Source organism: Heterostelium album, assembly GCF_000004825.1.
Source record: "Heterostelium album PN500 unplaced genomic scaffold PPL_contig25, whole genome shotgun sequence".
NCBI classification, from domain to species: domain Eukaryota; phylum Evosea; class Eumycetozoa; order Acytosteliales; family Acytosteliaceae; genus Heterostelium; species Heterostelium album.
Window position 1 is genome coordinate 16,617 of NW_008805102.1, and position 16,729 is coordinate 33,345.

At 32.0% G+C, this 16,729-nt stretch overlaps 6 protein-coding genes across 6 annotated transcripts; 5 read left to right on the plus strand and 1 right to left on the minus strand.

The window, feature by feature from the left end:
• Window positions 1-175: 175 nt before the first annotated feature.
• sac1 (putative phosphoinositide phosphatase) lies at window positions 176-1,918 on the plus strand (the record flags this gene model as incomplete). The annotated part of the gene is made up of 1 exon (XM_020582438.1): window positions 176-1,918. One exon carries the CDS (start codon window positions 176-178, stop codon window positions 1,916-1,918), a length of 1,743 nt encoding a protein of 580 aa, XP_020427138.1.
• A 551-nt stretch (window positions 1,919-2,469) lies between these two features.
• PPL_11690 (uncharacterized protein) lies at window positions 2,470-11,301 on the plus strand (the record flags this gene model as incomplete). The annotated part of the gene is made up of 9 exons (XM_020582439.1): window positions 2,470-2,554; window positions 2,668-2,873; window positions 2,949-3,308; window positions 3,413-3,612; window positions 4,643-5,471; window positions 5,604-6,882; window positions 6,955-7,188; window positions 7,258-8,682; window positions 8,789-11,301. The coding sequence occupies 9 exons, from the start codon at window positions 2,470-2,472 to the stop codon at window positions 11,299-11,301; spliced, it is 7,131 nt and encodes a 2,376-aa protein (XP_020427139.1).
• A 50-nt stretch (window positions 11,302-11,351) lies between these two features.
• On the minus strand, window positions 11,352-11,996 carry PPL_11691 (uncharacterized protein; the record flags this gene model as incomplete). Its single annotated transcript, XM_020582440.1, has 3 exons — window positions 11,352-11,594; window positions 11,746-11,801; window positions 11,954-11,996. The coding sequence occupies 3 exons, from the start codon at window positions 11,994-11,996 to the stop codon at window positions 11,352-11,354; spliced, it is 342 nt and encodes a 113-aa protein (XP_020427140.1).
• A 672-nt stretch (window positions 11,997-12,668) lies between these two features.
• On the plus strand, window positions 12,669-13,163 carry ap1s2 (sigma adaptin; the record flags this gene model as incomplete). Its single annotated transcript, XM_020582441.1, has 2 exons — window positions 12,669-12,848; window positions 12,996-13,163. 2 exons carry the CDS (start codon window positions 12,669-12,671, stop codon window positions 13,161-13,163), a joined length of 348 nt encoding a protein of 115 aa, XP_020427141.1.
• A 758-nt stretch (window positions 13,164-13,921) lies between these two features.
• PPL_11693 (DDHD family phospholipase) lies at window positions 13,922-16,097 on the plus strand (the record flags this gene model as incomplete). Its single annotated transcript, XM_020582442.1, has 3 exons — window positions 13,922-14,360; window positions 14,443-14,566; window positions 14,633-16,097. 3 exons carry the CDS (start codon window positions 13,922-13,924, stop codon window positions 16,095-16,097), a joined length of 2,028 nt encoding a protein of 675 aa, XP_020427142.1.
• Window positions 16,098-16,250: 153 nt separating this feature from the next.
• On the plus strand, window positions 16,251-16,484 carry cdc26 (CDC26 family anaphase-promoting complex subunit; the record flags this gene model as incomplete). Its single annotated transcript, XM_020582443.1, has 1 exon — window positions 16,251-16,484. One exon carries the CDS (start codon window positions 16,251-16,253, stop codon window positions 16,482-16,484), a length of 234 nt encoding a protein of 77 aa, XP_020427143.1.
• Between the last annotated feature and the right edge of the window lie 245 nt (window positions 16,485-16,729).

Genomic DNA, 16,729 nt, shown 5'->3' on the forward strand with positions numbered 1-16,729 from the left:
TTAGTTTTTTTTTTTTTTTTTTTTGTACAAAGGTAGATTTTGATATGATCATTTTTTTTTAATATTTACTTTTTGATTTTTATTTTTTACAAACAATAATTTTTAAATTTTCATTAACTTTTTTTTATTTATTATTATTTAATTTATTATTAAAAAGATAAAGATAAAATAAATTATGGCAGATATATCAATTGTACAAACAACAGATAGAATATTGTTGATTTCAACAAATAAAAGAATATTACCATATGGTATTGCAATTAATAAATCAGATTTCAGCTATAGTAGATACGATGGTACCACTCAAAAGATACCATCAGAAGAGAATGTCATCTCCACTACCAATATCCAAGGTTGTTTGATTGGTGTTGCTCCACTTCTTTCCGGTCGTTACTTGATTGTTGCAGACAAGACAACTGTAGTCGCTCAGATTCCAGGTGTTTCATCGACACCGAACAACATCTACCGTGTCGACTCTGTCCAGTTGATTCCGTTCCACGCCAACCAACAATCGCTCATTACCATCCCACTCTACGATGAGGAACAGTCGTATCTCGAGATGCTCCAATGGATCTTACAGGTGAAATCATTCTACTTTTCATTCACCACAGACATTACCCATACTCGCCAACGTGAGATCACCGCCACCGCACCGGATCAGCGTTTCTTCTGGAACCGCAACTACGTCACCGACTTTCAAGAGGTAGCCAAAGAGTGGGTCGTACCTTTGACAATGGGATTCGTCAAACAAAGTAAATTCAACTACGCCGGACAAGACTATCGTATCACCTTGATGTCACGTCGTAACCACCAACGTGCAGGAACTCGTTACTACCAACGTGGTGCCGACCAAAAAGGTAACGTCGCCAACAACGTAGAGACCGAGCAAATCTTTGAGTCACTCTCACAAAAAGATACCTACACCTCATTCGTCCAAATTCGTGGTTCCGTTCCATTGCTCTGGTCGCAATTCCCCAACCTCGCTTACAAACCACGTGTCAAATTCTACGGAAGCGAAACCGTTAACCAGTCTGCAGTACGTACACATTTCTCTCAGCTCTACGATCTCTATGGTGATACTACCATCGTTAATCTGATCGACAAGAAATCCGATGAACTCAAACTCGGTGAAGCCTACGAGAAGGGAATCGCCAAGTTGTCACACGTCAAATACATCTGGTTCGACTTCCACGCCATCTGTAAAGGAATGCGTTACGACAAACTATCGATTCTCATGGATATGATTAAAGATGACATTCAACGCGATGGATTCTTCATGGCAAAGGGTGGCAGTCCAGTCCAACGTCAAAAGGGTATTGTTCGTACCAATTGTATCGACAATCTCGACCGTACCAACGTAGTCCAGACACTCGTCTCCAAACAACAACTGGTTGCACAACTCACTGCACTCGCCATCGATAAGAAACTACTAGACTCACCACAGTTTGATTCAATCTACAAGAACATGTGGGCCGACCACGCCGATGTCATCTCAACACAATACAGTGGAACCGGTGCTCTCAAGAACGACTACACTCGTACCGGTAAGCGTTCAACCGCCGGATTGATCCAAGACGGTGAAAACTCACTCAAGCGTTACTACCTTAACAACTTTATCGATGGATTCCGTCAGGATGCATTCGATTTGTTCACCGGTGTCTACAAGGTCGACGCCGAACAACTTCGTCAACCAAAACACCCAATGCAACTGATATGGATTGCATTTGTACTCCTCGTAGCTTTGTTTATCTACACATTCATCCTACCATCTTCAACTACCATACTCAACTCACTCATCGTATTCATTGTCTTTTGGTTAGTAACACTCTTTATCACTGCAAAATCAATGAAGAAATACAATAATCTCTTTGTAGATAAACCATTTTTAGTAAAACCAGAAGAGACTTATCGTTTTTAAAAATAAAATCAAATAAACAAATAGATCAATAAAAAATTTCAATTATCTATTTTAATTAAAAAATTAAATATTAATTTTTAATTGTTTTTTTTTTTTTTCAAAGCAATCAGAAAATGGGTTTTCAAATGAACCCTTTGCCTTAAAAAAATGGTTTTTTTGATGATTTTTTTTAATTTATAAAAAAATTCTATTTTTTTTTTATTCCTTTTTGAACTTTGTCTCTCTCATTATCTTGACTTTGAAGTGTGAAAATTTTAATAAGTAAGCACTGCGATTTTTTTTTTTGTTTAACAAAAATATTGATATTTTTTTTTATATAGTTTTTTTATTTCTTCCTCAAAACAGCTGTTGTACATTATTACTTATAATATAAAATAGAAAGGATATCAGTTATTAATTATTAATTAATCATACATATTCAGTCAAATTGTTTTCATTTTTGTAAATTAAAAAAAAAACAAATCAAAACAATTCTTAAATACAAACAAAATCAATATCTACACAGATACACACACCCTATATACAGACTTTTTTAAACAACAATATAAAAAATGGCCACAAACGAAGAAATTGTCAGCATTGCCACCAACTTCTTATTGAGCGCACCACCAGGTGAATTCAACGAAATCGTATCAGGTATGAACAAAGAAGAATAATAAGAATAGCAATCAATATAATCATAATCAATAGAACATAAAATCAAATATTAACCTATGATATCTTATCCTGTATAACAAATAATTATTTAGATGTTCGTACTTTACTCAGCCCAAATGAAAATATTTTAAATTCATCTGCTGCTGATACTTTCAGAGAATATAACACTGAACAAATGATTGCTGTCGCTTCACCAAAAGGACACAAGGTTTTACTCACCAAGAGAGGTGAAATCAGTCACAACGAATATTTGGATCCAAAGGGTAAAGTTGTCATTACCTACGATCATATTAAACAAGTAAGTATTATTTTATATATTATCATTGTTAATAATAATAATAATAATAATATTAACTTTTTATTAATTATTTAGACAGTAACTGGTTCACGTCCAGTTTCAGGTGAAATGGATTCCGATGTAGAATCATACAGAGCTGCTTTCGAAGAGGAGGCATTCAAATATTGCAATGAATTCTACCCAACAGGTACTGTCACTGTCTACGGTTCAAAGGTATCGGAAGGACATCAAATCACTGTCTGTTTGTCATCCTCCAAACTCAATCCAAACAACTTTTGGAATGGTAGATGGAGATCAACTTGGACCTGTACCTTCAAGCCAAACAGCGGTAACGTCACACTCAATGGAAAGTTACAAATCAACGTTCACTACTATGAAGATGGTAACGTTCAATTAAACACCACAACCAACAAATCAACCACTGCTCCATCTTCTGTAAGTATAAATATATATACATATATATATATATATATATATATATTGAATATTACTAAAGTTTTACTAACATTGTTTATTCTTTAATTTCTTTTAACTTGTAGGATGCCAATACTACTGCATCAAATGTATTCAAGGCAATTGGTAGAACTGAACTCAATGTACACTCCTCATTGGATACCAGCTATTCAACAATGGGTGATACCACCTTCAAGGCTTTGAGACGTGCTTTACCAATCACCAAGTTAAAGATCAACTGGAACAAGATCAAGGGTCACAGAATCGGTGCCGAACTTTCACAAAAGTAAAAAAAAAAAGAAATATATATTTTGTATGGAAATCAAGTACCTTTCCTTCTATAAAACAAACAAACAAAAACAAACAAAAATAATACACCTAAAAAACAACAAATCAAAAAACTATTATAAATATATATTTTATTGAGAAAATAAAAAGAAATTAAAAAAAAAAGAAAACTCCAAATAATTTAAAATTTCATTACACTTTTCCTTTACTACAATAATAGAAAGTTCAAAAAAACTAATACAGTTAACTACTGTATTTATTTTTAATAGATTTTTTTGAAATTTCTTTGTCGTGATTATTTTTTAAAAACCATTTATTTTAAACTTTTTGATTTTTGGTGACACAGATTTTTTTTTTCATTTTTATGATTTTTTCACTTAATGGGGAACAAGACATAAAGCCACCCCAATAGGCTTTAGCAGGTTGGTTCTTCAAGAGGGGAGAAAAGAAAAAATACATAAAAATTTATGAATACCAATATCTAATCTGTTACACCAAATATCCCCAACATAAATTTTTATCAAGTTGTCAAAATTGTAAATCTGATTTCTTTTGTTTGTTTTTTTACTTTGCTCTACTCCTATTTATTTTTATTTATTTAATATTGTCATGATGTCATAACACCAATAAAAGACATACTATAACCTCATCAGAAACCATTTTTCATCATTCCAACATCATCACTCTTCACCCCGATCACTTTAAAAAGTTATAACTATTTCTATTTTTTTTTCATCAAGTTTATTAATAGATTAAATCACCAAGTCAATATTATCACCCAAATTAACAATTGTTAATTATTGAAATTCAACATTACTTTTCAATACCATTGTCAATTATCAATTGTTTTGTGACCAAACTTTAATTTTTAATCAAATCACCTACTTTTTGTGTTTTGTGTGTGTCACATGCTTAGTAGTAGAGATTCATAATAATAAACATCAGATCATTTTACACACACACACAATTCAAATACAATCAAATCAAACAAAAAAAAAATGTTTAATAAAATTGTTGCAAAAAAATAGATTAGCAAATGGATATAGTCAAATATTATTTGGATCTCAATTGGATAGGTTGGCACCGAAATTCAAAATCGATGGAAATTGCCCAACTGTTGTTTATAGGTGTATGGAGCAACTACAGTTTGTGGTGAGTAATGGTAGAGTTCAATCACTTTTGAACTCCTACGATCCGTCGAGTTTCGAAGACCATAGAGTCACTCAAATCGATCGTCTCATTACACAATTTTCAAATTGTCAGCAACCAGAGTCAACCAAAGAGTTTTTGGTTTCAGTGGAATCGGAAATCGTTTATCTCTTGCTACGAACCTATCTAGCAAATATACCGGTACCACTGTTACAACCAGCTAGTGAAGATCTATCATTTACCAATGCACGACCAATGCCAATGTTGTTGGCAATGCAACAGTCACTTTCACCAACACATATCGCCATATTAAATGCAGTTTTGAGAATTATGAATATATGGGCAACAGATGAATCAACACTCCAACGAATAGTGAATAGGAACAGTCAATTCTTTTTCGCAAAAGAAACACCAATGTCAACAAAAATATTACGTTCAATGATTATTGAACATGGCCGTTTGTTTAGAGTGAATACTCCAACTCTTCCATCTCTATTGACCTCTGAAGAGGTTGTATTTGGTCCTATTGAATATGTGAAATATCAATTGTTGGATTCGACTGGTTCGAATAGCGATGAACCGACTATGCATCCTCTGCTGGGATGTGTAAAGCTATGGGTTACAAACTATCGAATTTTATATAGATCATGGGATCGTGAACCATTGGATTCCGCAGAGCTGGATGGTATAGAGTTGACTTCAATCATGGTATTAAAACGCACACCTAATCGATATCAAAAGATTGTCAGTCGATTGTTCAAAGTTATCTATCTCTCTTTTCTCAGTAAACATGACGAAGAACTATTTGTTGGATTGGTAACAAAGCTATCATTCCACAAGCCAACCAAATCATTGTTTGCATTCTCACAGGATTCCTCTTCAGCGATTGAAAATCAAATTCTTGCAATCGGTAAGAATAGAAATGGATTTTCAAATCAACCTGTTGTTTCACTGAGTAGCAGTGGAAATGCAATTTCAAGTTCGCCTACAAACAACTCAATTAGTAATAATATTTCTAAAATCACAAATATTGGCATGGAATATCAGAGAATGAATTTAAATTTACATTGGAGAATCTCATTGATGAATGCACGTTTCGATATCTGTCCTACATACTCATCGGCAATCGTGCTTCCTGCTAGCATCAATGATAATAGTCTTCGTGACATTTCCAACTATCGTGTCAATCGACGTTTTCCAGCGGTTACATGGTGTAGTTTAGTGCCAATGAGTGGATACCATGTTTTTGTAGCGATTTCACAACAGCCATCAGTCGATATCCAAGATGAATCGGATCTCTTATTGATGTTAGAGCTCTATAAGATTCATAATTACAACCGTTCCAACAATACACCACTGAATATCTTTGAAACTGGATTCCCACCGAAACGATTGACCTACGAAACTCATTATCAACAATGTAAATTCATCTATCTTGGAATGGATGATGGCGAGCGAATTAGAACTAGTTTTACAAAGCTATTGGAGCTATGCACATCGAGTGTACCAACTGAGCGAAATAAGCAGCTTTGGCGTAATTCTCTTGCTGGCACCGAGTGGCTATCTATTATTACCAACACCATGAGAATTGTTACTCGTGTCACAGAGTATTACACCAGTGGGCAATCGGGTGTCATTCAAAGTTCGGGACATGACTGTGAAGAGATACTAATTTCATCACTTGTCCAGTTGATTCTCGACCCTTTCTATCGTACACTAATGGGTGTTCAAATTCTCATTCAAAAAGAGTGGATCGAATTTGGATTACCAGAGTTTGGTCATTCACCCCAACGAACTTCTCAAGTCAGTCTGGGACCTCTATTATTTGTTATTTTCTGTGATTGCATTGTTCAACTACTCCTCCAATTCCCAACCGACTTTGAATTTAACCAATCGTTTGTAAATTTCATTTGTTCTCAGTCGTTCACCGGTCGTTTCGGTACGTTCTTGGCCAAGAGTCACAAAGAAGCAGTTCAACTCAACCTCCTAAAAGCAACACAATCGATATGGGCTGGCGTTGCCACATCGTCGGAGCGATTCATCAACCCCTATTATAAAGCATATTCACTCTCGGCTTTACCAATCAGACAATTCAATCTCAACAATATTTCTCTATGGAGTGAGTTTTATACAAAGTGGTTAACATCATCTGCAAGAGTCAACGCATTGAAATCATAAAAATTACAAATAGATTTAAAAACAGTTGCAGTACAACAACAACAAAATACAACAAATAATAATAATCAACAACTCAATACAGCATCACCAAGATCATTTGATTTGAATCTTTCATTTATGGGTTTATTTGATTTAACAAATTCATTCTTACAACCAAATATCACCCATGTAAGCAAACAAATCAATTCAATCAATATTTCAGAGAATTTCTTAGCATCAATACCAAATTCTATTTTAAGATTTGAGAGTAAGTTGTTTATTATTATTATTATTTAAACTGTCAATTTATTAATTTATTTGTTTTTTTTTTTTTTAGATTTAAAAGAATTTATTATTGATAATAATTTAATACATGGAATTCCATCAACTTTTTGGATGTTATTAAATGAAAAGATAAAAGGATTGGAACATTTAAGTATTGGCCATAACTTTTTAACCAACATTCCAAGAGAGATTGGATTATTCATTACATTGCGTAGATTAAATCTAATGGCAAATGAAATCACAGAGATATCACCTCATATTTCAAAGTTGAGCCAGCTATCATATTTGAATCTAAGTCGTAATGCTTTAGATTCATTTGGTGTAGAGTTGGTGAATCTACACTCTCTGACAGAGCTCGATTTCTCTTGTAACAGAATCAAATCATTGCCAGGTTTGATTTCAGAGCTAATACATCTCAAATCGCTCAATTTGAAAGAGAACCAGATTCAAAAGATACCAAATTCACTATCGTCTCTAGTTCAACTTCAATATTTGAATATATCAAACAATCAAATTCAATCGATTGATTCTATTGTTGTTATTACATCGCTCGAAGAGTTTATTGCCGACAACAATCGTATCACTGAAATACCATTGACAATATCTAGAATGACACAGTTAAAGTCGCTTTCCCTCCAATATAACCAAATCAAAGAGCTACCAGACGAGCTTACACAGCTAAAAAAGTTGATATGTCTTAGACTTGCACACAACAATATTGGTTGGCTTCCACCTACTATCAGCTCACTAGAGTCACTGGAAACATTCCTGATTCCACACAATCAACTTGAGAATCTACCACAGTCACTCGCCATGATGAATACTATCACCAACTTGGATATCGAGGGTAACAAGCTGAAGAGTATGTCTGGAAGGCTATTGGATCAATCCGGAGGTGGTAGTGGTAGTGGTGGTGGAAGTACAGCAAATAGTGCACAATCTGTTGCCGATGTAACAACGATTCTCTCACAGATGAAAGAGTATATCGAGAGTATACAACCGTGTTTGCGTGCCAAAATGATATTCCTTGGTTCCAATCGAGGTGGTCGTTCATCTTTGTGCTTCCAATTGTTCTACCAGCGTAAAGCAACAAAGGTAGTGGCAGACCTCAACAAGCTTGCAGTGGACATCGATCAGATACCAATCTATGTAAATTCACCACCGTTTGCCAAGTTTGAAACGGTTGATGGCACTGCAACAATGGTAGATCTCAGAGTATGGGAGTTTTCTGGCAATCGATGTTTCTGGCCAATACAATCACACTTTTTCACAGAGAAGACAATCTATGTCATTCAATTCAACTTTATCAACGATATTAACGTTGACAATGAAGTGCTAGACTATTGGTTAGATATTGTTTCACACCGATATTCAAACTGTAAGATATTTGCAATCGGTATAATTCCGGAAACCAATCAAAACGAACAAAACTATCATCAATGGTTACATAGTTGGAAACAACTAAATAAGAATAAATGTAAGCTGTGAAAGTTATACTTAATATTATTAATACCAAAAACTAACAAAACTATTATTAGTATATGTAAATAGACAAATAGAATTTATATTTTTAAAGTTATCAGATACAGATTATCTTGATACTTTAAAAGATAAATTGGTAAATAGTTTACCAAGTGCTACTATGGTTAATGAGATGATACCATCACCTTTTGTTTTGCTAGAAAAGTATTTGATCGAGAGAAAGTATTCACGTCCTTTGATGACAATGGATGATATCGTAGAGATGGCAGCTATCTATAACATCAGAGGAAGATCAAAGATTGGAATGCTTCTAAAGTACTTGGAAAACACTGGTTCCATTTTGAACTTTGCAAATACACCGGACACTCAGTTGTCAGACCTCTTCATAACCAATACACAATGGTTATTACATTCGTTTTCATCATTGGTATTACAAGCATTGCCAACACACGGGTTGCTTAAGATATCAGAACTACCGCCGTTGCCTCTAGCTGGAAACAGTTTAAATAGTAGTGGAAGCAGTGGTACGATCGTAGGTGGATTGAGTATTCGCGAATTCCTCAACCTAGCGTATCGATTCAATTTAATATCATTTGTAAAGTCAATCGAGAATGCTTGTCCTATTCCTCAGCCTTCTGGTGTTACTCATCAAGTTATGAATGATTATCAGACTATACTTGTAAACAACTGTAACATATCAACAGATACAACAACATTGTCATCACCATCTATACCGTCATCTGGAACAGAGTTTAGTGAATGGTTATCACTACATTCCAATCGCTATGATAATGACTTTACAAAGATACAACGTGTATTCAAATTCTCAGCGACACTTCCAACAGTTGTCTATTCAATAATCTCACAAAGAATAGCACAGTTTGCAAAGATGAATCAAGAGTATCCAACCAAGTTGACTACTTACACATCGATTCAAGACTACAACCAATCACCTAATCACACACCAATAGAGTCTGTTCGTTTGATGTTTGAACAGTCATCAGATTCCACACTAAACATCACAGTGGTTGGCCCGCTTAATAGGTTCTACGTCATACAAGATCTACTATACAAAGCGATAAGAGTGATCGAATCACAGTTAAAGTATCGATTCCAATTGAATAGATACCAGATTCTTGTACCTTGTCCACACTGCACAATGAAAGACAACTACAGTTACTACAACCTCGAACAATTGGAACTAGCATTTGTCAATGGTTTGAAAGATGCAATCTGTCCGAATGATCATACAACACTGGTTCCTATCACCGATATTTCTTCGGATATTGCACTTACACATTGCACTATCAACAAGATAATGGATCACTCTTCTATTATCTATGATAATGAGCTTGCAAGAGGTGGTTTCGGTATTGTCTATAAAGGTCGTTACAACAACAAAGTAGTTGCAATCAAACGATTGATCAATATGGATATCAACAGTAATAACAACAGCAATGGAAGTGGTAGCTACACAACCAATAGTAGTAGTTCACTAGATGCTTTGTTGACATCTTCAGCTACAACCTCTAGTAGTACAACCGTTGAATACGATCAACTAAGACCAGAAGATAATATGGATGTAATACTTTGCTTCCGTGACTTTAGAAGAGAGTTGTACACATTCGAGTATCTTGCCAATTGTAACCGTACTTTGAAAGTAGTTGGATTGGTACTATCCCCTCTCTGTCTAGTAACGGAATTCATTCACCATGGTGATCTTGAACAATTCATTCAAAAGAACAGACCACTCTCTTACCCACTCTCTTTGAGAATCGCTCTTGACATTGCACATGGAGTCAACGAGTTACATCTCCAATCACCACCGCTACATCACAACGACCTTAAACCACCCAATCTTTTATTGAAATACAGTCTTTCAAATATATTAGAGAATAGCTATAGTAGTAAAGATCATAAAGATATAAAAGAGTACAACAAAAAGATAATGAGTGAATTAATGGAGAACACTGACTCATTGGTATCGATTGCAGACTTGGGTACTGTTAGAGATACTTATAGTTCACGTTTAGATGGAAGATTGGTAGATAATCCTATCTATTTGGCACCAGAGATCATGAGAAATCAATGGTTCTACAATCAATCGGTCGATGTCTATAGTTTCGGTGTTATTTTATTCGAGATGATATCGACCGTTGGTTTCTTCTCGGGAGAATCATTCTTTGGCAATGTCGAACAAAGTGTCTGCAAGGGATCAAGACCAGCTATACCAACAACATGCAACCCATCGTACAAACGACTGATCAACCAATGTTGGCAACAAGATCATACGCAACGACCCACATTCCAACAAATCATTGATTCTCTTCAAGAGATGGTTAACATGGTTTTGTTATCTTCCAATTCATTTACATCATTATCAATCTCAAATGATTTAAATACATTTGATTTAAATGATAATAATAACAGTAATAATAATAATAATAATAGTAGTCTAAACAATCAAAGTATTAATGGTAATAATCAAAATTTAAATAATAGTTTCAATAATGAATCACAACAACAACAACAACAACAACTTTGGAAAGGAGCTGCTAAAATCAACACAAAGTTAAGAATATCACCATATCTAAAGAGTCATGCTGAAAATTAAATAAAAAAAGATAATATTTATAAACTAAATAATCAATTAATATAACATGTTCAAAGAATTAATTGCCACCAATTTAATGCATGACTGATTTGTTGAATTGAACTGATCGCAAGGTATAAGTATAGATTTGATTGATAAAGAATAAGTTGTGTTATATAATGTTGAATATATTGTTCCAAATTTACACCAGTACGGACGAATTTGTAATGTAGTTGAGCTTCCATTTCTCGTTTGACATAGGGCGAGGACTTGACACCCTTCATACCCAAAGTGTCCAGGACCTCTACCATAATCTATAGATTATAAAAAATTTGATTAATATTGAATCTATAATAAATTTCTCTGTGTATATTTAGTCTGTGTATCCTTATTATAGAAAATTGATTTTTTTTTGCGGCAGTTTTTACATATCGTTTGCCATAACCGATCCTTATCGACAAATACTTTCTCTTTATAGTAGTTGTTGATAGTTCTACAATGCTTGCAATGCCATTTTGATCCTAAAATGTAGAAAATAAATTAATAATTTTTTTGATTTTTAATCTATTTTTTAATTAATAAAACAAGTTCTTAAGTTTTTCGAATTTGGAGGTGGTATCACATGAAAGTTAATTGGAGATTTCTGGTGGCAAAGAGAATGTTGGTGGATAACCTTGTGTTTGAACCAACTCTATGACGTGAAATTCACCGACCATTTCTTCCAAATCAAGCTCTGTAAGTAGATTCTCTTTCGCCCATTGAGCGATTCTTATTCCAGTGGTGTGGAATTAGGCATACGGTAGAATTGGAACCAATAATTTAATTAATTTGATCACTGGTTTGTTGAATTTAATAGTTTATTCAGGAAATTTTTAACCACGTTTTGAATTTATTTTTTTCAAAAAAAAAAAAAAAAAAATTTAGAGAAAAATCAAATGCTCATTTAACTTTGCAAGAACATATATTAATTGTATATTTATTTAAAAAGACTCTTATCATATATGTTATATTATTGTTACAGCAACTGAAGTTTATTTATTAAAAGTAGTAACATAACGAAGATAGAATATCATTACCAATATTTAGAGATAGATTTCATTAAATAAATAACATAAAAAAGAATGGTTAGTAGTAAATCTATTGAAATAAGATGAGATAGCATTGAATTGATAGATAGATAGATTTGAATATATATCGTTTTTAGAATGATTTTTGATTAACATAAACTATATTATAATCAAATTGTATTATATTTTATTATATATCATTATCATTTTTAGTTTCACTTTTTATTGTTGCTAAGTAGACAAGGAAAGACAAGATTGACAAAATGGTACTCACCATACACCAACAAAGAAAAATCAAGATTCACAAGAGAGATCAGTAACATGGTATTGAGCAGACCACCAAAGCTTTGCAACTTTTTAGAATGGAAAGAATACAAGATCATCTTTAAGCGTTATGCCAGTTTGTTTTTCGTTGTTTGTGTCGATCGTTCTGATAATGAACTCATCGTATTAGAGATCATTCATCATTTTGTAGAGATTTTAGATCGTTATTTTGGAAATGTAATGTATCATAAACAATCATTCATATTCATTTCTTTAATCAGTATAGATATACATTATATAATCAATCAATCAATAACAATAACAAACAAACAAACAATAGCTTAGTTACATTATTCTAACATTAACAATTATTGAATATTTTAGGTGTGTGAATTAGATTTGATTTTCAACTTCCATAAAGCCTATTATATTTTAGATGAATTGATTATGGCAGGTGAACTTCAAGAGACTAGCAAGAAGACTGTTTTAAGAATTATGGCACAGCAAGATGCTCAACAAGAGAATCCAAGTGAACACAAAGTTGATCTATAAATATACTATATATCAATTTTTAAATAAATATTAACTTTTATAATAATAATAATAATAATAATAATAATAACAACAATTAATAATCATTATAGTTTATTATAATAAATCAATCATTAATCTTAAAGATTTTCAATACTATAAGAGAGACCTGATAATTAATTAAACTGTATATAGAAAATTGTCATTATAAATGATAATAGTTAAATCATTTTAAAAACATTCATTTTTAAAACTTTATCAAATCTATTACATGATCTAATAAAATAATCTTAGTTGAATCAAATAAAAAAATATTTATGATAACAAATAATCAATTAAATGAATTATCAAAAGATTTTATCAATAAAATATTGTTATTTTTTTGTGGTTGAAATTTTTAATCAATGAAATGACAATGAAAAACAATAAAATGAAAACAGATATCTGTTTTTCTGAAATTTTTTGTTTATTTACACACACTCACATTCCCAAAAAAGTTAATTAAATTTTGGGTATGGACAATATGACTTGTTTTAGATAAACAATGGTTTTATAATTTTAATGATAAATATATACAAAAATAATTGAAATATAATCATTTTTCTATTCTAATTAAAATTTTATTTATTTATTAAATTTGTTTTTTTAAAATCAATTATTTTTTAATAGTTTGATTTGTTATATAAAATATCTTTATCTTTTTTATAATACTTTATTAAGCATATACTTATATATATTTAGTTTATTTATTTAAATAGTTTGTTTTTTATTTAAAAATAATGGTTGGAGACGAATTTTTAATTGATGGCATTGGTTCAAATGAAAATGATAGAATATTAAATAATAATAATATTAATATTAATATTAATGATAATAGTAGTAATAACACCAATAGTATTGAAAATGAAGTTAATAATATATTAAAAAATGATGATGATAATAATAACAACAGTTTTGATGATAATAATAATAATAATAATAACAGTGATAATGATAACTTTGAATTAAAAGAAATACAATCATTGGAAAATAGTTATGATGATTTAGAGACATCATATGATATAGACCCTGTATTGAAAAAGAATATACTGGAAGCTGATTTGAAAGAAATGGAAAAGGATTCAAATCAAACTCCAATGGTAGATCATTTAGTATTCATTGTACATGGTGTTGGAAATCAGCTATCCGAAAGTAAAATTGCTACTCTAGAACAAAATGGTATGATACAATAAAAAATAAAGTTAAAAAATAAATTCAATCAATTTATTAATGAAACAACTTTCTTTATAAAATAATATAGTTAACTTATTGAAAAAGAATTTCAATATAATCTCTCAAAAAGTTGCAACAACAGGAAGACAAATTAATGTAGAATTCAAAATGATTGAATGGCATTCAAAAATTAGAAAAGATAATTTAGATAAGTATGTTACATTATAAAACTTATAAAATTAAACACAATTATTTATTATTTGTTTTTCTATTCAAAGTGATTTAGAAAAGATATCACCAAATTCAATTGAAAAGATAAGAGGATTTGTAAATGAAACGATCTTTGATATTATGTTGTATATGACACCAGAGTTTCATAATGAAATTATGAAGGAAGTTAGCGGTCAGATAAATAGTACCTATCAGAACTTTATGAATCATCACCCAAAGTTTAGAGGTTTAGTATCGATATTTGCACATTCACTGGGTTCTGTCATTGTTTTCGATCTGCTTTCAAAGAAACATGTCAATTTCAAGATTGAAAATGTATTTGCAGTTGGATCACCACTTGGATTGTTCCTCCGACTGAATGGACATCAACTTGGTAAGCTGGATATTGAGAAGGTCATTCCACAGTGTTCACATTGGCATAATATATTCTCACCGACCGATCCTGTAGCCTATAGAATCGAACCCTACATCGATGAACGGTATCTACAGTTGAAACCGCTATTGATTGATATCCCCGATCCAGTTGTCGAAAAGAAGAACAATCTATTCAATTCATACAAGGAGAAGTTAGGTGGATTTTTTGGAAGATCAAAGACAACGACAGCAAACTCTACTTCTCCGCCCAATGGTAGTACAACTGTTACCGCCTCAACTACTAGTAGCGCCACTGCTGTAGCTACCAATGGTAAAACAATAACAACCACTACTACAACCACTACTACAGCAACAGAAACATCAATGGCATCACTATCTACTTCACTGGAAAGTAACAACTCTGACAAATCTTCTGAATCTTCGCCACCTATAAGATTGGAAATGGAAATGGAAATGTCATCAATAACAACTACCAACTCTAAAAACAGCAACAACAAAGATGTAGAATGCTCTACCGAATCATTGCTGACTTCAGCATTGAACAAATCACATCCATTGGAATCTACACCAACTAAACTATCACCAAAGATGGCCACTGAAGATTGCAATATTTTAAACGGCATAGCAAATCAGACAACAGATAACAGCATTAGTAACGATCTAAAACCAAATAATAACAATAATAACGGTCAACCAAAAGAGTTTATAAATAGTAATCCAAAGAGATTCGATTATATATTGGAAGAAGGTTCAAATATCTGGAGAAATGGTATTCCTAGTTATTTTATTTCGATTATATCACATATCTGCTATTGGGATTCAAAGATTGTTGCAAAGTTCCTCGTTAAATCTCTCACCTATAAATGGACAAAGATAGCAGAACTCACCACAAAACAAAGACAATCTACACTCGACATCAATGCACTCGTTCAAGACAACAAAGATAGCAATACACCAATAATAGGATTCAATAGAATAAGTAGATCAACCACAAATAACAACAACAACAACAACAACAACAACAACAACAACAACAACAACAACAACAACAACAATAGCAACAACAATACCTTACCAATGTCAGCTTCACTACCAATAGATATAAGGCATTCAAAAGAGATTAATTATTCTTTATAAAAAATAAAATAAAAAACAAAAAAATTACACAATTATTTTATAATAATAAAAAGGAGGGAAAACTTTTACAAATGAGACTCAAAAAAAAAAAAAAAAGAAAATAATTATATTTAGAACTGTTATAAGCATTATATATTACATATTTAAAATAAAATGATATCAAGAAAAGCAACTAGAATTGAATTAAATATTGAAGATATAGAAGAGTATGAACAATTAAAGAGAGAACAAACACAAGAATATAATCAAATGCTAAGAATGAATGCTCAAACCACACCTAAAGAAGGAATGAACATTGAAAAGAAGCTACCTCTCGTTAATACCTCCAATCCTTCAAACACTAATACTAAATCGCCTTCGACTGCTCAACGTATTGGATTTGATTAGGATTTAATAACTTTATAGAATCAACCAGCCACTCAATAGCTTTTTTGGTAATTCAACAAACATAGCACATGATCAGTCATTCACTTGATGGAAACATCTTAACTCACAGAAACAGAAACAGAATTGTTCAATTTTTTGAACTTTTGTTGTATCAAAAAAGCTAAAAGATTAAGTCTTCTTTAGAAATTTAAATAAACAAATAAAAAAAATTTTTTTTTTTGCCAAGACATTCTTTTGTCATTCAT